At 37.5% G+C, this 21,963-nt stretch overlaps 1 protein-coding gene across 6 annotated transcripts in view; it reads left to right on the top strand.

Annotated features, from left to right (window-relative positions):
- Positions 1-21,963, top strand: part of SCML2 (Scm polycomb group protein like 2) — a 97,520-nt gene that overhangs the window by 19,480 nt on the left and 56,077 nt on the right. For 2 of the 6 annotated variants that reach the window (XM_072744655.1, XM_072744657.1), the window contains exons 2-6: positions 6,397-6,465; positions 7,263-7,368; positions 10,304-10,374; positions 11,207-11,441; positions 15,182-15,270. In XM_072744655.1, the coding sequence (XP_072600756.1) occupies positions 6,406-6,465; positions 7,263-7,368; positions 10,304-10,374; positions 11,207-11,441; positions 15,182-15,270 (561 nt within the window). In that variant the 5' untranslated portion in view covers positions 6,397-6,405. The remainder of the gene's footprint in view (positions 1-6,396; positions 6,466-7,262; positions 7,369-10,303; positions 10,375-11,206; positions 11,442-15,181; positions 15,271-21,963) is intronic. The other 4 variants (XM_025997499.2, XM_025997498.2, XM_072744656.1 and 1 more) reach the window with 2 other exon arrangements.

The raw sequence follows: 21,963 nt of genomic DNA, 5'->3' as shown, positions 1-21,963 counted from the left end.
TGGGTCCTGAGAGACTGCAGAGGGAGATGAGAGCCCAGAAGGAACCTGAGCAACTCTAGCATTTCATAATCAAGTAGAGGAGGCAGGAGCCTCTTTAGTGTCTGCTCATTTTGTGTCTTTTTTTTTTTTCCTTTTTATTTATTTATTTATTTTTTATTTTGTGTCTTCAGCCTGAAATTCCTTTCTTTGTCTTCTCTGCTTATTGAAATACTCTTCTTTAAAGGATCAGTTCAAGTGCCACTCCTTTTGAAAAGGCTTCTTTTATATTCCCAGTTAATTGTGCTTTGTGTCTTTGCACAGAGCACCACTTTTACCTCTCTTAATAGAGCTTGGGTTTTATTCTTTGTTCGGTAATTATTTGTTAATATGTCTCTCTCACTAGATTTCCAAGTTCTTTTGTAGTAGACTGTGTATCTTCTATCCACAACAGCACCAAGCACATAGGAATTCTGTAAATATTTGTTAAATAAATGACTATATCACACCTGGAAACAGATGGTGGTAATGTAGAAAGGAACAAGAAAGGCTTTAGGAAAGTGGTGGGATTTATGTCATCTTAAAGGATGGATAGGATTTCAAGAAGCAGCAGAAGGAAGGGTATCTCATGCAGATAGAACAACATGATGAGTTTTGAGCTAGGCCACAGGATAGGTGTAGGTGGTAGATTCAGGTGGCTTTGAAATTGTGAGGGGCCTTAAATAGGCCCAGCAGAAAATTTTTTATTCAATTTGGTAGTCAGTGAAATTACTGAAGCAGGTAGGTGGTTTGGGCAGAAAGTCCATATCTTTTTTTTTTTTTTTTAAAGATTTTATTTATTTGAGAGAGAGAGAGAGAGAGAGAATGCATGCACAGAAGCAGGAGGAGAAGCAGAGAGAGAAGCAGGCTCCCCGCTGAGCAGGGAGCCTGATGCAGGGCTCGAACCCAGGACCCTGGGACCATGATCTGAGCCGAAGGCAGACACTTAACTGACTGAGCCACCCAGGCACCCCAGCAACTTAGCCCATATCTGATATGTATTGAGTAGGTTGGAGAAAGACCCTTGTGGCAAGAGGAGTTAGGTGGCTACAGTATCAGGCCAGGCAGGAGCTAATGAGTGTATAAATCAGTGCCAGGGGAAAGAGAAATGAGAGAGTAAATGTTGGCTGAATATGTGAATGAAAGAAGAGAACCTCACGCATTCAGTCATGCCTGGGGTTTTAAATGCCAAGTACCTAGAAGAGTAGTGTGTTGGTAGAAGAAACAAAAATGCCAGAAGGAGCAAGTTTTGAGGAGATGTTGGCTTGAATTTAAGTCTGTTGAGTCAGAGATACAGAAGGTGTTCTAGGTGGCGTAATGAATGTGTTCTCCATGGGCTTCCTTTATTTTAATTGTTTAGTTTTTATTTAAATTCAGTTAGCCAACATATAGTACATCATTAGTTTTAGATGTAGTTTTCAGTAATTCATCAGTTGCATTTAATACCCAGTGCTCATCCTATCATGTGCCCTCCTTAATGCCCATCAGCCAGTTATCCCATTTCTCCCCCGGCTTCAACAACCCTAAGATCACAGGCTTCCTTTATTTATTTATTTTTTAAAAAAGATTTTATTTTTTCATGAGAGAGAGAGAGAGAGAGAGAGAGGGAGAGAGAGAGGCAGAGACACAGGCAGAAGGAGAAGCAGGCTCCATGCAGGGAGCCTGACATGGGACTCGATCCCCAGGCTCCAGGATCACGCCCTGGGCCGAAGGCGGTGCTAAACCACTGAGCCACCCAGGCCACCCCACAGCCTTCTTTTAAATAAGAAATTACCTTGCATTGTACACATAATCATGGTCTGACCACAGGTACACCTGTGAGTAATGGGAGAATAATGAGAGGTGGATATTCTATTGCCATATTAAATATTTCTGTGTATATACCTCTTTAATAGAACTCATATTGTGTTTATTCATATGCCTGTTTCTGACTGGATGGAGCTGTTGGAGGACAAGGACAGTGTATTATTTATCGTTGTAGATTGCCTGGCATATTGAGGACATACAGGAAAAGTTTGAGTTAATCAATTTGTGACTCACAATACATAGATCTTTGAACAAGTAATTGTCTTGTTAGAAGACTTGACTTTTGCAGTTTTTACAAGTTTTACCAACATGGTCATGACTCTTCTACCGCTCCATAATATGGGCTTAAGTGGGTTTTGGGATAGGCCTTGATTGAATCCCAACTCTACCAATTTACCATCTGCTCTTTTTAATTCACTTAACCATAAAAATTGACCCTTTTATTTTTTATTTTTTTAAGATTTTAAAAATTTATTTATTCATGAGAGACACACAGAGAGAGAGAGGCAGAGACACAGGTAGAGAGAAAAGCAGGCTCCACGCAGGGAGCCCAGTGTGGGACTTGATCCCGGGACACCAGGACCATGCCCTGGGCCAAAGGCAGGCATCAAACTGCTGAGCCATCCAGGGATCCCCAAATTCACCCTTTTAAAGTGTTGCAATTCAGTTGTTTTTAGTGTATTTACAAGGTTGTATAACTATCACCACTATATAATTCCAGAATGTTTTTTTTTTTAAGATTTTATTTATTTATTCATGAAAGACACAGAGAGAGAGGCAGAGATACAGGCAGAGGGAGAAGCAGGCTCTGTGCAGGGAGCCCGATGTGGGACTCGATCCCGGGTCTCCAGGATCAGGCCCTGGGCTGAAGGCGGTGCCAAACCGCTGAGCCACCCAGGCTGCTCCAGAATATTTTCATCACCCCAAAAAAGAGACATCTTACCCATACCCATTAGCAGTCACTCTCCCAGTCCCTCTTTTCCCAGCCTCTGTCAACTTCTAATCTTCTGAACTCTTTTTTATAGATGATACACTTAATTTTTTTAAAAGATTTTATTCATTTATTCATGAGAGACCGCTGAGCCACCTAGGGATCCCCCTGAGCTTATTTTTATTCAAGGAAAGAAATAAATGATATAACTCTATAACAGATTTCTAATAATAATACCCTTCAGAAATCTGCTAAAGGGAGGCGTTAATCTTTCTCCTTGTAGGAAAGAATACTAGAAAAGGATACCATGGGACGAACGGTGAATGAAGGTAAGATTTGCTTTCTAAACATAAGATTTTTAGTTATTCATTTGGAACGAGTACCTTCTAGTAGACTGAACTTTTTGAAGAAAAAAAAAAAAAGCCCTTTTAGGGCAGCCCAGGTGGCTCAGCGGTTTAGAGCAGCCTTCAGCCCAGGGTGTGACACTGGAGACCCGGGATCGAGTCCCCACATCAGCCTCCCTGCGAGGGGCCTGCTTCTCCCTCTGCTTGTGTCTCTGCCTCTCTCTCTCTCTGTGTCTCTCATGAATGAATAAATAAATAAAATCTTTAAAAAAAAGTCCTTTTAGAAATAAAGTCATAGAAGATGTTAGGTGTTTAGAATTGTAATTTCAGAACTGAGTAGCTATTAAACATAATTTTGTCTTTCCTTCCTAGTTTTATAAGTGAGAAAACTCACACTCAGGGAGTTTAAGTGAACAGGTCATAAAATAATCTGTGACAGAGTCAAAATCAGAGTCCATGGGAGCCCCGGTGGCTCAGCGGTTTAGCGCCTCCTTCAGTCCAGGGCGTGGTCCTGGAGACGTGGGATCCTGCCTCTCTCTCCCTCTGTCTCTCTGTCTCTCTTATGAATAAATAAATAAAATCTTAAAAAAAAATCAGAGTCCAGATCTGCTAGCCCTAATATGTTTGGTTAAAAAATGCTTCATCCTGGGGTGCCTGGGTAGTTAAGCATCTGACTCTTGATTTTGGCTCAGGTCATGATCTCAGGGTTTTGAGATAGAGCCTCGCATTGGGCTCTGTGCTGGGCATGGAGCCTGCTTAAGATTCTCTCTTCCCTCTCCCTTTTCCCTTTCTCCCTAAAAGAAAGAAAGAAAGAAACAAATAAATAAAAATAAAAAAATGCTTCGTCTTGTCTTGCTTTAGTGAGAAGTCTGCTCACTGTCCCTTGAATATGCTGTACTCATTTGCACCCTCTCTTTTGAGTTGTATAGTTGATCCTTGAACAACATGGGTTTGAATTGCATGGGTCCACTTACATGTGGATTTTTTTCTGATAAATATATTGGGAAATTTTTTGGAGATTTATGACAATTTGAAAAAACTTTCAAATGAACCATTTCTACACTATTAGTAGTTAAGATTTTGAGGAGTCAAAAGTTATTTGTGGATTTTCGACTGCAGGTGATGAGTATCCCTAACTCCCATGTTCTCAAGGGTCAGCTAACTGTATTTTCTTTTCTATGATAGATTCTGCACACTTTTGGCATCCTAAATCCTGTTCTTCTTTCAAGATCCAGTTCAAGTTCCGTGTCTCTTATGAGCTTTTCTGTGGCCGAATGCTGAATTTTGTCCTCTGCTGTTCCCAATTTTGTCAAATGTTTATAGTTTGTGTAATCTTGTAACTAGATTCTCAGCTTCTCTAGAGCAGGACCATGCCTTTACAGTTTCATTTTCTTTCCTATTAGAAAATCTTACTGTAGAATTATTTAGTAAATATAAGTGTGTACTTTCTTTGTACTAGTCAAGTCATTAAATAGAAAGCAGCTTATATATCCATCTCAAATGTTCACTATCTTGAGGAGGTACTGAGTCATAACCAGAAAGTAGATCTATTACTTTAAATTGTACACTTGGTATCATTCATAGATCCCTTCTTTGAGAAGCTTGTCATTTGACAACTTGGGCATCAATAAGGTAAAACAGTGATAGATTGTCAACACATTAAGTATGGTTAAATTCCTGAGTTCATAATAACACAGCAAAACAAAACTGGTAATCTGTGGAGATTGCTTGGGATCCAACTCATTATTTTAAAAATTAGAAATTAAAGGAAAAAATAAAGTGTTGCTTGTGATTTTCTTATGTGATATGTACCTCAGGTAATTGAATTCATTGAAGAGGGGAGGTTTTTTCTATACAAGTTTTCTGGCTAATAAAGACGGGATGAAGGTGCCTGGGGTGGCTCAGTTGGTTAAGCATCTGCCTTTGGCTCAGGTCATGATTCCAGGGTCCTGGGATCTAGTCCCACGTTGGGCTCCTTGCTCGGTGGGGAACCTGCTTCTTCCTCTTCCTTTGGCCCTCTTCCCTGCTCATGTGCACTCTCTTTCTCTCTCTTTCAAATAAATAAAGTCTGAAAAAACATAAAAACAGGATGATAAAATTAGAATACCTTCATTTTGCAACCACTAATGAACTAATGGATCCAGGCAATAGTCATCCATGGCTGCTTATATCACAAAAAGAAAGAGAACTAGATTATTAGGAGCCTTCTATGAGAAGTACACACCACCACCTGTGAAGTCATCGTCTTTTCTCTCCTCCTCAAAAAAGCCAAATCTGAATGTGATTAAACTCTTCTGGATCAAAACACTAGCACCTTATATTTATAGAAAATATAAGGACCAAAAGAACTCTGCACCATAGGATCTAGTCTGTATAATCCAGATTGTAAAACTAAACTGGCATCATCAGCATCAAAACATTTCCAGAGGAAGGGAGAAGAGAAAGAAAAGGAAAAGGAGCCTATAAATATCAAAAGAGACTTAAGGCACATTATCCATTGCTATATATGGACTTTATTTGGGTCTTGATTCAAAGAGACACACTTAAAATAGGACATTTGGTGAAATATGAATACTGACTGCTTATTTGATGTTATTAAGGAATTATGGTTAATTTTTCAGCATAATATTTTAAAAAATTAATCATTATATATATATATATATATATATATAGACAGAATGTGTTATTTGTAAATTCATAAGGTCTAGTGTTATTGGAGCTCCTCAACTTGGTACAGACAGAAATCTCTGCGTAGTCTTTTGAATCATGTTGTATTCCAGCTTCCTTCTTATGTTTTAAACTCTTAAAAGCATGCAGTTTATTATTTTTTTTAATTTTAGAGAGGGGGAAAGGGGGGCAAGCTCCCTTTTGGGGCTTACATTTGAGTGGAATGAGACATACAGCAAATAAAATAAATGAGCAAATTGTAAGATACACAGTATGTTAGAAAGTGAAATTCTATGTAGAAAATGAGGATATTAATTATAAAATTAAAACTGGGTCTTATTAGAAAATAGTTTGTAGGTTTTCTTTTTTTTTTTTTAAGATTTACTTATTTGAGAGAGAGAGCAAGCATGAATGGGGGAGGCACAGAGGGAGAGAATCTCAAGCAGACTCTCCACTGAGTGCAGAGCCTGATACAGGACTCGATTCCACAGCCCATGAGATCATGATCTGAGCCAAAACCAAGAATCAGACATGCAACTGAGCCACCCAGGTGCCCCTAGTTTATAGATTTTCTAAGAGCACTTTTAGACTTTTGCTATAGCTTTCCAGACTATTTTCTTTGTTTTTTTTTAGATTCAATGGATGTCAAGAAGGAGAATCAGGAGAAACCTCCAAACTCAGGTATATCCTCTGTGCAAAATGGTAGGTTTTAAAGAAGTTCAGTACAATGTATTTTTCTTTTCACTTAGTGTTAGTATGAACTCTTACTGCTTTCAGTATAGTCTATGTATAGCAAACTCCTGTAAATATAAAACCTGAGTAATAGGAAAGGTAAAAACATTTTATTTTGAAAATTTTACTTTGGTTTTATTTTAGAGATAAATTGGTATGTGATTAAAGTAGAAAATATGCATTTCAATGCAAATTTTGCCAAATTAAAGGTATCTAGTTAATAATTGACATTTATTACCAATTAAAATGATAATGTGATTATTAATAAAAACCCTTCTAATATTAGAATCAACGTGAAAATCATTTTTTTTGATAGTCAAAAGATAGTTCATTGGATGAAAGCTTAGTTATTAGGAGGTTTGACAGATCTGTTCTAGAATCCTGGCCTCATTCTTTACTGGCCTTTTGACCTTGGGCACATTACTCAATGTTCTTAGTCTCTTTTTTCTTCTCTATAGCACAGGAATACTACTATTTACTTCATGGGACTGTTGTAATTAAATAAAGAAAATGAATGTAAAGCATTTAATATAATGCCTAGGTATACAGTAAATGTTCAGTAAATGTTTATTAACCTTGAGTTATTAATTCATGTTTTAAGTTCCTTATTGGGAACAGGATGTGTATAGCACTGCATCAGAGACTCAGGAGATTGATTCTAACGCATTGTACCTGCTCTTAAGGAAAACAAGAAAATTAATCATATGCACACAAAAGCTGAATAAAATAACTATAACAAACTTACTGTGTTTATCCGAGTTTTCCAGGCAAACCTTTTGCCCCTTGTTTATCTGTGGTACCTGTCCTGCCAGCCCCACTCTTGGGGTAGTTCACCTATGACTTTCTGTTCCTACAGGAAGACAGCCTATAGAGGTAATCTCCATGGAATCATTCTTTTTCTTTCTTTCTTTCTTTCTTTCTTTCTTTCTTTCTTTCTTTCTTTCTTTCTTTCTTTAAAAGATTTTATTTATTTATTCATGAGAGACAGAAAGAGAGGCAGAGACATGGGCAGAGGGAGAAGCAGGCTACCTGTGGGGAGCCTGCTGCGGGATTCAATCCCAGGACCCCGGGATCACATGCATGAGCAGGGGAAGGAGCAGAGGGAGAAGGAGAGAGACAGTCCTTAAGCAGACCCCACCGAGCACGGAACCCCACATGGGGCTTGATCCTATGACTCCAAGAATCATGACCTGAGCTGAAATCCAGAGTTGAATGCTTAACCGACTAAGCCACCCAGGTGCCCCTGTTTTGTTATTTTTTAAAAAATATTTCATTTATTTATTTTATTTGAGAGAGAGTGTGTGCATGGGGATAGAGGGAGAGGGAGAGAATCCCAAGCCGACTTTATGCTGAGCATGGAGCCTGACATAGCGCTTGATCCCCATGACCTGATCATGGCCTGAGCCAAAACCAAGAGTTGGACACTTAACTGACTGAGCCACCCTGGTCTTTTATAAATGCTCTCCAAGGTCATATGGTGTAGTAGAGCTTCAGTTAGAACCTTGGGTTTCCTGATTGTCAGGTTAGTGCTTAGGAGGTCACTGAAATATCCTGGTCAGTTAATTTTGGAATTATGGATCTCAGTTTTCATTTTAAAAAATGTGTGTGTGTGTGTGTATAAAGATTTTATTTGAGAGAGAGAGTGAGTAGGTGAGAGAGAGCACAAGTGGGGTGGGGGTGGGGGTGGGGACAGAGGGAGAGGGAGAAGCAGATGCCCTGCTGGGCAGGGAGCCTGACTTGGGCTCAGTCCCAGGACCCTAGGATCATGATCTAAGCCGAAGGCAGATGCTTAACTAACTGAGCTGCCCAGGTGCCCCTAAATATATATATTTTAAAATTTTTATTTTAAGTAGGCTCCATGCCCAATGTGGGACTTAAACTGGACCCTGAGATCAAGAGTCCCATACTCTATGGACTGAGCCAGCCAAGTGCCACTGTTTTCACTTTTGACAAAGCTATCCAGTATTAATAAATTTAGGTACATCTATGACTTTTTAGTTTTAGAATGATAATCCATACCTTTTATTCAGTGACTTGTATGTATGCTACATCATTTAATTCTCAAAATACCTTGTACTGTATGTATTACTTTCCCTCATTTTGTAGGTGAAGGAACTAAGGCTGAGAAACTGAAATGACTTGCTCAGGTCACATAGCTTGTAAGAAGCAGAGCCAGACTGGAAAAAGGCAGGTTCGACCTCAGAGCCCATATTCTTGACATTCTGCTGCATGCCATTCAGCACTGTGGTAGGGTTAGCTTCATATCATCTGCAAGTGGAATTAAACCCAGTTTATTTTTTTAATGGAACAATCTCTTAGATTTATCGTTAAAAAAAGCAGAGTGTACAGTGTTATGTATGACATGCTTAATACCATGTGTAATATGTGTATATACACATATAAATACATACACATACAGTGCTATGCTGAAGCTGACTCATACCAGCTTGTGAGAGCCACATGTGCACATCTCTTCCTAGCTTTGTAATTGTTGACTTCACCTTGTCACCTTGTGATTAGCTGTGGTGGTAGTATTTATGCCATAGAAATCTGCAAACACTACCAGTCAGGCTTTTAATTTATATTTTCTGGAAAGCTGGTTGTTAAACATTTAACAACACTCCATTTGTGTGTATGTGTATGTGTGTATAAGCATTCTACCCTTTGAAGGATATATAAGAGGCTGGTAATTCCCCCAGGAAGGGAAACTGTCAAACCCAATATTTTTATAATGAGGAAATTAAGCAGGAGTATAAGTGGTTGATGAGAATTACATTTTGTCTGAATTATGGGGCACCTGGGTGGCTCAGTTGATTAAATGTCCGACTCTTGATTTTTGCTTAGGTCATGATCTTGGGGTTGTGGAATCAAGACCCACAAGGGCTTCCCACTCAGCTGGTAGTCTGCTTCTCTCTCTCTCCTTCTGCCCCTCCTCCTTGTGCACATGCCCACATGTACTCTCTCGCTCTGTCCAAAATAAATTAAAAAAAAAAACCAAAAACACTTTGTATGAATTAGTAGTACCTTTGATACTGTTATCAAGTCTTTTTCTCAGTGTCTTGACAGTCTGACTGGAACAGTGAATTGAAGTGTGCAAGCCAGGCAAAGTACACTGCTTTCTGACCTTCTTCAATACCATTGTAATGTATCATGAAGACTGAGTGAGAGAAAGGACAGCAAGGGTTTGTAGAAAATATAGATCATTAAAGTAATTCATATCAGTGACTGTACTGATGACTGGTTTACTGCTTTGCTCTGCCACCATATTCTTGATACCCTGTATGGAGATCTAATAGTCAATTGAGAAGCAACTCTGGTTCTTAGATTTTTTTTTCTTTCCATAAAGCATTGCAGGGGTAAGACTGTTAGATCACATACCTAAACACCTTTAGTTCTCCATGAAAAAACAAAGAAGTGCCTTCACATTAATGGGATGAAATGATCTTGAATATACACTTGTCTTGAGTAAATTTATATTAGAGACAGATGAGTAGAATTTGCTTTTACTCTATAAAAAAATCCTTCAATTGTTCTTAAGAGTCTACATTTTTAGAATCATTGTGCTAATTCTTCATTACATTGAGAAGATCTGGAGTGTAATTTATATCAGAGCTGTTATCAGAAAGTTGTCTTATTATTTCTATGTTGATAATCAAATGCAGATCAGGAAATTTGAATTTACTCTTTAGGAAGTCTTTTTTTAGAGAGATATGGAGCTAAAGTCCCATTTTACTCCTGAGAGTTAGTATATATATTATATTTGCTAAAAAAACTTTCTTTTGTGTGTATATATATATTTTTTTCCCAGATGATTTCCACTGGGAAAATTACTTGAAAGAGACTGGATCTTTGAGTGCCCCTTCAGACTGTTTCAGACAGGTATGTCAAAATTCTATAGATATTAAATATATTAATGTGAACTCTTAATTTGTTGAGGGATGTCTGTGTGATTGTTAGGTTCTAGCAGTGTGAGGACATGAAGGGATTGTAGTAGTGCCATTTAAGGGCCAGATGGTTTCTTTGCATTCATTCATTAAGAATTTACTGTGTCATGTATACTAAGCCCTTATGATTGTCCATCTGGAGGGAAAGACAGACATGTAAATAATTAATTATGAAAACTATGATAACTCTATACTGGGAGTGCTCACAGAAGAGGTGATATCTGAGATGGTTGGAATGAGGAGAAAAATATTCCAGGCAGAGAGAATATCCAAAGCAAAGGCACATGGATGTAAAAGAACCTGAGTGTTGAGAGATGGCATGGGGTGGCTGGAACACAAAGCGGGTGAAGGTGATAGTGTGGGAATAAGGTTAAAGGTGTGGGAGCTTTTAAACTGTACTGAGGACTTGCACTTAGGCAGTGGTGAGCTGCCTGTTGGTTTTTTTCAAGGGGAATGGCCTAATCAGATTCTTATCTTAGAAAGCCACTCAGGGTACATTTTATAGACTGTATTTGGGTTGCCTGGAGTGGGCAGAGGAGTGAGACCAGCAGTGAGCAGTGTTTTTATGCTGCATGTCAAGCCAAGGAGAGGGTTTGCTCACTATCTGCCATGACTGTTACTTAAAACATTTTGCAGGTATTCTGGTAACATAACCGACCATTTGTTTTTCTTACAGTTGATGCGTTTTAATAAAACTTTATTTGTGTGTATGTGTGTGTGTGTGTGGTACACACACACACACACATACATATATGTGATATATACAGTCCCAGGTTCCACCAGCTAATGACTTCAAAGTTGGCATGAAATTGGAAGCCCATGACCCTCGCAATATGACTTCAATATGTGTAGCCACAGTCGTTGGAATTACTGGTGCCAGGCTACGTTTAAGACTGGATGGTAGTGACAACAGAAATGATTTTTGGAGACTTGTTGATTCTCCAGACATACAGCCTATTGGGACATGTGAAAAGGAAGGGGACTTACTTCAGCCTCCACTGGGTAAGGATAAACTGTTTTTAAAATTAAATATTCTTACTAATGTAATATTCAGTAGAAAAAGTTTCAAGTAGCCTTTTACTCATTTATTTTTAAGATTTTATATTAGTTTTTAAAGGTTTTATTATTTATTTGAAAAAGAGTACACATGAGCAGGGGGAGGATGCAGAGGGACAAGTCGACTCTGCACTGTGCACCAGGCCCATGGGGCCAGGTCTCAGGACCTGAGCTGAAATCAAGAGTCAGCCGCTTAACCAACTGAGCCACTCAGGTGCCCTAGATTTGATTTTTAAATAATCTTTACACCCAATGTAGGGCTTGAACTCACAACCCCAAGATCAAGAGTCACATGCTTTACTGACCAAACCAAGTGGATGTCCCTGAAGTGGCCTTTTAGAAATCTCTTCTAGGCATTTTTGCAAATAGATATTTACCGTGGAGAATGTATGAGAGATCAACTCAGTACCATATGTTACAGAGTTTCACTTAAATACATGTTTGGCATATGTGTGCTGAAGGTTCTCCACTCCAGGGCAAGACATGTGCTGTCTTCAAACTTGAAATTTCAAAAGCAGCTCTACTAGGGCACACATGCAGATTCAGAAACCCTTTTGGGGGAGAAGTTTGTAGCATTTATTACGAGTCACTTTTTCCGTCATTATTGTCTGTTGAACTATTTAGCATTTTTGGCATGGCGGTGAGCACAGGAGAAGGGTATGATTTCACATTCAGACCCCAGTTTCAAACTTGGAATTTCATTATAACTGCAATGAGAAGAAATAGTGAGAGGGGTAGAGGTCAGTACCTTTAAGTCTTTGAAAGGGAGAAAACTGATGGAACTTTATAGCAAAGGTTTTTAAGTACAAAGTTCTCAATTTTTTTTAAGCACTTTAAAAAAAGTTTTTATTTATTCATTCATTCATTCGAGACAGAGAGAGAGAGAAAGAAAGAGAAAGAGAGAGAGAGAGGGAGAGAGAGAGAGAGAGAGAGAGAGGAGAGAAAGGCAGAGGCATAGGCAGAGGGAGAAGCCGACTCCATTCAGGGAGCCTGATGTGGGACTTGATCCTGAATCTCCAGGATCACGCCCTGGGCTGAAGGCGGCACTACACCACTAGCCACCTGGGCTACCCTTGTTTTTTGTTTCTTCTTTACAATGCTGAAAATGAAAGTTCTCTATTGTAAAGCACAATGAGAGAATGGATTTCTTTTTGTCTCTGACTAGTTAATTCCTTTAGAACCCCAAATTTAAGATATTAATAATTGCCACTCTTATAGCAATATATTTTTATACTTTCCTTGCTCTATTTGTTAATTATTCCTAATTCCTAATTTGGTTTAAAATATTTTAAAAAACTAACTAAATATGTGTTATTCCAAGAAGGTGGTTTAGAGTGTGTTTTCTGCCTTTTGCCTTCTTTTCTTTCTTCATATCATTTATGTTTTAAATAGCTCTTAAATCATACAGAATTCTGTAAGAGATAGAAAGAAGTGTAAACCTGAGGCATAGTACTTCCCTGTTTGGATTTGATTTCTGTTTACAACTGATAATATGTTTTTGAATTTTGTTTAAAGAAAGCATAGCTGTTGTGATTGCCAACATTTCAGACACATAGCCAGATTTATGGTCACTGTTTTTCATGTTACTTTTAGAATTTATTAATTAAAAATATGAAATACATAGTGCATACTGATTAATACGTATTTTGATAGTACATATTAAAAATACACAATTTTTGCCAGTTTGATCATTAGGTGCTTCACATAGTTTCCATTTTAATATAACACAGCTTACTTGGTTTTCTTTTATTTAAACCGTAAAGGTTATTATTTAAAAGATTTTTTAAAGTTTTAGTATACAAACAGAAAAGCATACAATTCATAAGTGTACAGCTTATAAATGAACACATCCATAAAAACCATCACCCAAATCAAGAAACAGAACATTATCAGCACCCCAGAAGCCCCACTCCTGCTGATCCCCAGTCATAAACTTCCTATTCCCAAAGGTACCACTATCTAGACTTCTTAACATTGTAGACTAGTTTTATATGTGTTTGAATTTTTATATACACTTTTATCTGTGTTTGGCCTTTTAATCTATGTTTGACTTTAGGCAATTAAAGAATTAAGAAAAATGTCAAATTAAGATGATGATGATGGTAATGATGATTACATGATGTAATAGGACAAGATGAGGGTTAAGAGAAAGGCATAAGGACCAGAGAATTATATTTGTGTTTATTTTTATTTATTTATTTTAAAGATTTTATTTATTTATTCATGAGAGACACAAAGGGGCAAAGACACAGTCAGAGGGAGAAGCAAACTCCCTGGGAGGAGCCTGATATGGGACTTGATCCCAGGACCCTGACACCCTGCCCTGAGTGAAGGCAGACACTCAACCACTGAGCCACACAGGCGTCCCCAGAGATTTATTTTTATGCAATATTCTAATGGCAATGTGGTATTTCCATGTTGTGGATGATTATTTATTAGATATCATTGATAACACTAATTTATTATCAGGGAGTATATAATAACCTCCCCTTCCCTGCATTTTTTTTTCCTAGCAAAAATTATTTCCTTGGGTCAGATTAAGGGGATTTTGGTACAGGATTAATATAGGATGACTTTCTGTCTGAACTTTTTTGCGTGTTTAATCCAAGTGATGGACCCAGTGACCAGTAATTGCCAGGGATACATGTGCCTCCCTACCTTAATGCATGTATCCACCAGGGATACATGCCAGGTTCTCTTTAATTTTGGCATCAGGGCAGGGAAGTGCTGCATGAAATGTATTGCTCCCAGAAGGCAATAAAAGTAGCAGACCTCTACCCCCTGTTGCATGTGCCATATGCTGTGATATTCACCATTAATTGGTGACATCTCTAAAAAAGATACCGTTGAGTGTATTTTGATTTCATCTGATACAAATTCTAAGAGAAGATCTTGTTTAGTGTATGTAAAGATTGCTCAAGTGAGAGCTATCTTTCTTCCTAACATATTGTGTGGAAAAATTTCAAACATAAAGAAAAGGTGAAAATATTTTACAGTGAACACCCACATACCCACTACCTAGGTTCTACTATTGTCATTTTACATCCTTGCTTTATCAGTTACCTATCTGCCTTTCTATTGATTCATCAATTTATCTTATTTTTAAATATGTATTTCAGAGGAAGTTATTGATGTCAGTACACTTCCCTCAAATACTTCAGCATGCATATCATTGATTAGAGTTGAGTGTTTATTTACAGTTTTTAAAAAATTTTGAGGTGAAATTGATATACAATGAAATGCATCATTGTAAGTGTACATTTGCTAAGTTTGACAGAAAACTGTCTTTCTGAAAAGAAATAAGGCAGGGACTCTAAGGAAAAGAAGGGCTGGAAGTTTTTTGCAGCCTTTGCCATGCTTTCGTGACTGTTGGTGGGAACTGAAAGCTCTTCTGGGTTTTGGCTTGGATCACCTCTAGTATTATGGCCCATTTCTAACAGATATATGTGTATGTTGGTGAACTTTAGCTACTGACTTCTCTAAAATAAGAGTGTCTACCCCCTACTGTTAGCATTGTTGCCAAATAATGCAGTGGGTACAGTAGAACTGATTGGAGCTGTTTCCTTAGTTTCTCAATAAGAAAGTCATTCTCTGGAGAAGAATGATAAACAAAACCTATTTTTTATACCAACTTGTTGTAATATCACAGGGAGGCTTTTTTCATGCTGATTTATTTTATAAAATAGGTTATCAGATGAATGCATCATCCTGGCCAATGTTCCTCTTACGAACACTGAATGGATCTGAAATGGCACCTGCAACATTCTTCAAGAAGGTAAGAAAAATGTTATAAAAAGCTTCCATCACCTGGGCTATATAGCTTTATTGTTTTAATAGGGGTACTTAAATACTTTGTCTTCTTCGATATGGAAAAATAAAAATTCTTTTTAAATTACTGGATTGATAAGTGTATTAATCTGCTAAGAGCTGCAATAACAAAGTACCACAGACTAGGTAGCTTAAACAATAGAAATTTATTTTTTCACAGTTCTGGGGACTAGAAGTCCAGAATCAAAGTGACATCAGGGTTGGTTTCTGGTGTGGCCTCTTTCCTCAGCATATAGATGGGTACCTTTTTGCTGTGTCCTCACATGGCCTCTTCTTTGTACATGTGGGGAAGGAGAGGTATCTCTGGTTTCTCTTCCTCTTATAAGAACACCAGTCCTATTGGATTAGAGCCCCACCCATATGACCTCACTTAACCTTTATTACCTCTGTAAAGGCCCTATTTCTGAACACAATGACATTGGGGATTAGGGCTTCAGTTTATGAATTTGAAAGGATATCATTCAAATTCAGGATATCATTCAAGTTCACCATTCAGTTCATTATGGGGACTTAAACACAAATTTATTTTCTTACTCTGGTGGCTAGAAGTCCAAGATCAAGGTGTCAGTAGGCTTGATTTCTTTGGAGGCCTCTCGCCTTGACTTGTAAATGGCTGTCTTCTCTGTGTTTTCACATGATCTGTGTGTCTGTGTCCTCCTTTCCTCTTCTTATGAGGACACCAGTCATTGGATTAGGGCCCAACCTAATGACCTCATTTTATCTTAATTACCTCTTTAAAGACCTTGTCTCCAAACGAAATCACATTCTGGGGTGCTGGGGGTTAGGATTTAAGCATGAATTTGGCAGGAGTGGGGACACAATTCAGTCCATAACAACAAGTCATAAAAAAAGTCTCAATTATAATCACCCACTAGTCAAAATGGATTTGTACCTTCTTTCTTCACCTTAAATATGAAAGGAGTGCTCTACTGGAAGCAAATGTTCTTTGCTATTTTTTATTTACCTTCAGAAGTGAAGTTTCCCCTCACTTTGCTATATTAGTCATCCTTTGACATTGGAGAAAATGATGATGGGCCAAAAAACCACTTGAAAGTTACTTAGATTTGGTTTCAGAAGTTAAAGAATGTTAAAAACAGTCATCAGAAAGAATTTGTTATAAGGAAATATTTGTTATGTAACAGGGAAAATTCCAAAGATAGTTTATGCTCTTGAGAAAATGTTGAAAGAGTACATTATGTTAAGAAACAGTGAGTAAAAGCCAAATTTTAGTTAAATTATGGGTCAGAATATTTCTCTCTCACCCTCTGTCCTGATTCTTTTCTCAGTCACTTAAATTTTATTATAATTATTTATATCAAAAAAAGGATTCAGCAATTCCATACATTTCTCAGTGCTTATCTCAAGGTAAGTGGACTTTTAATCCCCTTTATCTACTTCACCCCTCTCCCCACTCACCTACCCTCTGGCCAACTACCAGTTGTTCTCTATTTAAGAGTCTGTTTTTTTGTCTCTTTTTTCTTTGTTTTGTTTTGTTTCTTAAATTCCACATATGAGTGAAATCATATGGCATCTGTCTTTCTCTGACTTATTTCATTTAGGATTATACTCTCTAGCTCCATCTGTGTTGTTGCAAATGGCAAAATCTTTTTTATGGCTAATATTTCATATATATATATATTTCATATATATGGCTAATATTTCATATATATATATATATACACATACACCATATCTTTATCCATTCGTTTATGGATGGACACCTAGGTTGCTTCCATATCTTGGCTTTTGTGTATAATATTGTGGTAAACATAGGGGTGCATTTATCTTTTCAAATTAGTGTTTTTATTTTCTTTGAATAAATACCCACTAGTGGAATTACTGGATCATAGGGTAATTTTATTTTTAATTTCTTGAGGAACCTCTCCACTATTTTCTGCAGTGGCTGCACCAGTTTGCATTCCCATCACCAGTGCACTAGGGTTCCTTTCCACATCCTCACCAATGTTTGTTATTTCTTGTTTTTTTTTTTATTTTTTATTTTAGCCATTCCAACAGGTGTAAAGTGATTTTCAGTGAAGCTTTGATTTGTGCTTCCCTGATGATGAGTGATGTTGAGCATCTTCCCTCCCTCCCTCTCTTTCTTTCTTTCTTTCTTTCTTTCTTTCTTTCTTTCTTCTTTCTTTTTTTAAAGATTTTATTTATTTGACAGAGCGCACAAGTAGGTGGAATGGCAGGGAAAGGGAGAAGGAGGCTCCCCACTGAGCAGAGAGCCTGATGTAGGGCTTGATCCCAAGACCCTGGAATCATGACCTGAGCTGAAGGCAGATACTTAACTGACTGAACCACCCAGGCAGCCCATTGAGCATCTTTTTATGTGTCTATTGGCCATCTGTATGTCTTCTTTGGAAAAATGTCTATTTAGATCCTCTGCCCATTTTTAAATCAAATTATGTGTTTTTTTGCTGTTGAGTTATAGAAGTTTTTTATATATTCTGAATATTAATCCCTTATCACATACATCATTTGTAGATATCTTCTCCCATTCAGTAAGTTGCTTTTTTATTTTGTTGATGATTTCCTTTGCTGTGTAAAAGCTTTTTATTTTGGTGTGGTCTCAGTGGTTTAATTTTGCTTTTGTTTCTCTTGCCAGAGGAGGCATCTAGAAAAGTAGAAAGATAGAAAATAGAAAGATAGAAAAATAGACACAGAGAAAAATGTTTCTATGGCCAATGTGAAAGAAATTACTGCCTATGTTTTCTTCTAGGAATTTTATGGTTTCAGGTCTCACATTTAGGTTTTTAATCCATTTCAGGTTTGTTTTTGTGTAACAACATGATCCAGTTTTGTTGTTTCTCATATTGCTGTCCAATTTTCCCAGAACCATTTATTGAAGAGACTGTCTTTTCCCCATTGTTGTGAATTAATTGACCATATAAGTGTGGGTTTATTTCTGGGCTCTGTTCTGTTCCATTGATCTATGTGTCTATTTTTGTGCCTATACCATACTGTTTTGATTATTACAGCTTTGTAGTATATCTTCAAATCTGGAATTTTGATACCTCCAACTTTGTTCTTTTTTCTCAAGATTGCTTTGGCTAAGTTTTTTTGTTTTTAAGATTTTATTTATTTATTCAGGAGAGATAAACAGAAAGAGGCAGAGACATAGGCAGAGGGAAAAGCAGGCTCCCTGCAAGGAGTCTGATGTGGGACTTGATCCTGGATCCTGGGATCACGCCCTGGGTCAAAGGCAGACGCTCAACCACTGAGCCGCCCAGGTGTCCCAGTAGGAATTGGATTATATTATTATTTTGTTGTCTCTTCCTAGACTCTGAGTTCCTTTTGAACAGTAAACTGTCTTTGTGTTCTAGGTGTCTGTCGTAGGTCCTGGTACATATACTTGTTAGATGAAGAAAAGATGGAGAGTACAGGAAGATGAATACACATATAGGGAGAAAATGGGTTTTGTTTTGGACATGTCAAGGTGCCTTTGGGAAATCTGAGAAGGGATGACTACTAGTAGACTGTTGGAAGTGTTTAGAACTTAAAAACGTTTGGCTTGGGTATGTGGATATGGGAGTTTTTAGCTTAAATGGTAATGATGGAAGCCTTGAGAATGAATAAGCTAGTCCAGAGAGATTACCAAGAAGGAGAAGAGAGGAGTGTCAAGGTTAGAACCTTGAGAAATACCCACTCACCTTATGATATATAAGTATCCTTATCAGATAGTTACTAAAGGTTGAGAAGAAAGCTGATTCTTGACTATTTGGGGGATAGGAGGTTTATTGGTTACATTAGCAAGAACTAAAGACCAGGTGAAAAGCGTCCTTAGGTAGAGTTAAATTTGTAGTTGTGGGTGCAGAATATCGAAAGTTCATTCCTGGTGGCCTGAATTTACTTTGTGACATAGGAAACTGACAAAGGTTGGAGGAGAGGATTCGTACATAGATTGAATGTCTACTGTGTTCCAACACTGGGGTAGAGAACTTACTCTGTGGTTGAGCAGAAAGTCAGTTAACAAAATAATAAACATATAATGAGGATACATAAAATTAGTCATAAAGTGAATGGTAAATGGAACAGCAGGTATATGAGATGGGAAAAGCAATGGCCTGGACACAACTGCTTTAGGGCCTGTAGGTAATTGCATGGTTAAGATTCACCTTTAGGGTTCTGTTCACATGTCACCTTCCATTTGAGGCTTGTTCTGATTACCCTCCTTTTTTTTTTTTTAAGATTTATTTATTTTAGAGAGAGAATGCACACCTGTGCAGGGTGGGGACCGGAGGAGAGGAGTAGTCAGGGAGCCCATCACAAGGCTCAGTTTCAAGACCTAAGCTGAAACCAAGAGTTAGCCCCCACTTAACCAACTGTGCCACCCAGGTGCCCCACCCTATTTAGTTTTACACGACCTTTCCCCTACATTTTTCTCTGGCTCTTCCTTACTCTGCTTTTTCTTTTTTTGCATAGCACTTATCATTTTTAACATAAAATATATTTTGCTTATGCTATTGTGTTTCTCAGCTTTCTCTTTACTAGTATATGAGTACCACAAAGGGAGGATTTTTGTCTATTTTGCAACTTAATGTATGTCAGGAGTCCTCAGTAGTGTCTGACATTAGTAAGCATTTTGTAAATATTTGTGCATAGATAAGTGAAGTTTAAAGGCCTAGAATTTTTGATGAGATCAAAGAAGTAATTGATTAAAATTAAGGAAGTAGAAATTAAGGATAGGAGTTTGTAGTCAGAAGTAGACTCTGGGAGTACAGCCACAAACAAAACAGTAAAAAAGTTCTTGTCCTTATGGAGCTTGCCTTCTAGCTGGGGAAATGTGTAATAAACCATGCAAAATAAAGTATATGTTATGTTTGATAGTTGTACATGCTAAGGAAAAGGGAGGGTGACATTTTAGTTAGGTTGGCCAGGAAGGTCTTGCTGAGAGGTTGCCATTTGAGTGAAAATCTGAAGAAAGGGAAAGAAGGAACCATAAAGTTACAAGGGTAAGAATATTGTGGGCAGAGGGTTAATGCAGATAATGCTCAGACTGGCTTCAGAGTCTGTGGAATATGAATAGAAATAGCCTTTAAGGAGAAGCATATTGTAGGTAGGTAGGCAAGAAGAGGGGTTAAAAGAGCATTCTTTACTACCTTCTAGGAAAGAATCATTTTCCCCCCATAATAAAAAAGAATGAGCCCTTGGTTTATTTTAGCTATTGCTTTTGCAAATTATATCTTTTTTTTTTAAGTAAGCTTTCCCCTCAACAGGGGGCCTGAATTCACAACCCCAAGATCAAGAGTTGTATGCTCTACCAGGCACTCCTACAAATTATATCTTTCTGTTTAGGAAGTCATTCAAGAACTGATGATGACAAACCATATCCTTTAAAAACATATTTAAAAGCGACTATAGATCATTACCTTTTGTGGACAGCAGAGGGAACCGTTTTGCCAATTATCTAAATCTGGAGGTAGCTTGTTTTGAGATAAAACCCTTTTACTTATTTATTCCTTTGATTTTTTTCAAATATTTGTTTTCTTCCAGAACTCTGTTAATATTTATTTATTTGTATGGTTATACTAATGTAAGTATGATAGAGCATGAAATTCAGAAGAATTAATAAACAGCGTGAAAATCTTAGATAATAAATTGCATTTTGTCCATAATCATTGTCTTTTTTTTGTTACTTGTTAGCTAATAGTGGGATTGATGACAAACTGTTAACATTTGAATCTTAAAATTCTCTTTCCCTGCTCATTCTTGTCTTAATTCTGTTTTGTAGCAGAAAATGTATATTGCCATTTGAACTTAGTTTGGTTTGCTACAGAAAGTCTTATTCTTATTTGATTATATGATAGTGTAAGGTCCAAGGAACCTCATATGTGCCGTGAATGTTTCCTCCATTCTGTGAATGTGCAGTGTAAGTTTATCAACTGCCAAAGTTATTCTTTGTTAAAAACACCTCCCTTTTTTCCTTCCATGTGTAGTAACAGTTATTTGACCTTTAGCCCCTTCATGAAGTGGCAGGCAGTAACTCTGCTTCTTACCAGCTATTTATTTATCAAATAACTTTGATCTTTGATCAAGGTAATTTTTGCCCTGCTGACTTTAGGGTGGTTTTTAAGAATCAAATTAAGATTATGTAATTAAAAGGACTTTGAAGGCTAATAATTAAGGAACTTTAAGACTTCAGTGGTATAAAGGATATCATTGGAAAAGTACAGGACAGTGAGATGAGTTTAAAGGGGACATTTAAAAAAGGAATCAATCTACCAGATATGTTTTTAAATTATATCTTGGTGAAAGAGTTAGTTGAAAGCTTGTTTACTGTTCTTCAGGTGATTACTTGGTTAATTCATTTAAAAAAAAATCTTGCTGTTGAGTATTCTACTGGAAATAACTGTGAATAAGATGTATCTGCTTTTGAGAATCCCTTCGTCTCAGAGAAGGGAATACATTTCAAGAGTAGTTTTGCAGTTGAAGGCAAGAGCACCTCCTTTGAGGGAATGTAGGAGTGGGCAGGAGTTGGCCAGGGAAGCCTTAAAAAGAACAGGAGAACTGGGCTTTGAAGTAGATCATTTGGAGTTGTCTAAGCAGATGATGTGGTAAGAGTGTTCCAAGGAGTTGTCTGCCTATGTTTAAAATCTAGCTCTGACACTTAGGGTATATTCTTAGGCAATTGTGC

This window comes from Vulpes vulpes, chromosome X (genome assembly GCF_048418805.1).
Source record: "Vulpes vulpes isolate BD-2025 chromosome X, VulVul3, whole genome shotgun sequence".
Classification (NCBI taxonomy): domain Eukaryota; kingdom Metazoa; phylum Chordata; class Mammalia; order Carnivora; family Canidae; genus Vulpes; species Vulpes vulpes.
The sequence above is the reverse complement of the archived record's forward strand: the minus strand, read 5'-3'. Positions and strand labels throughout refer to the sequence as shown.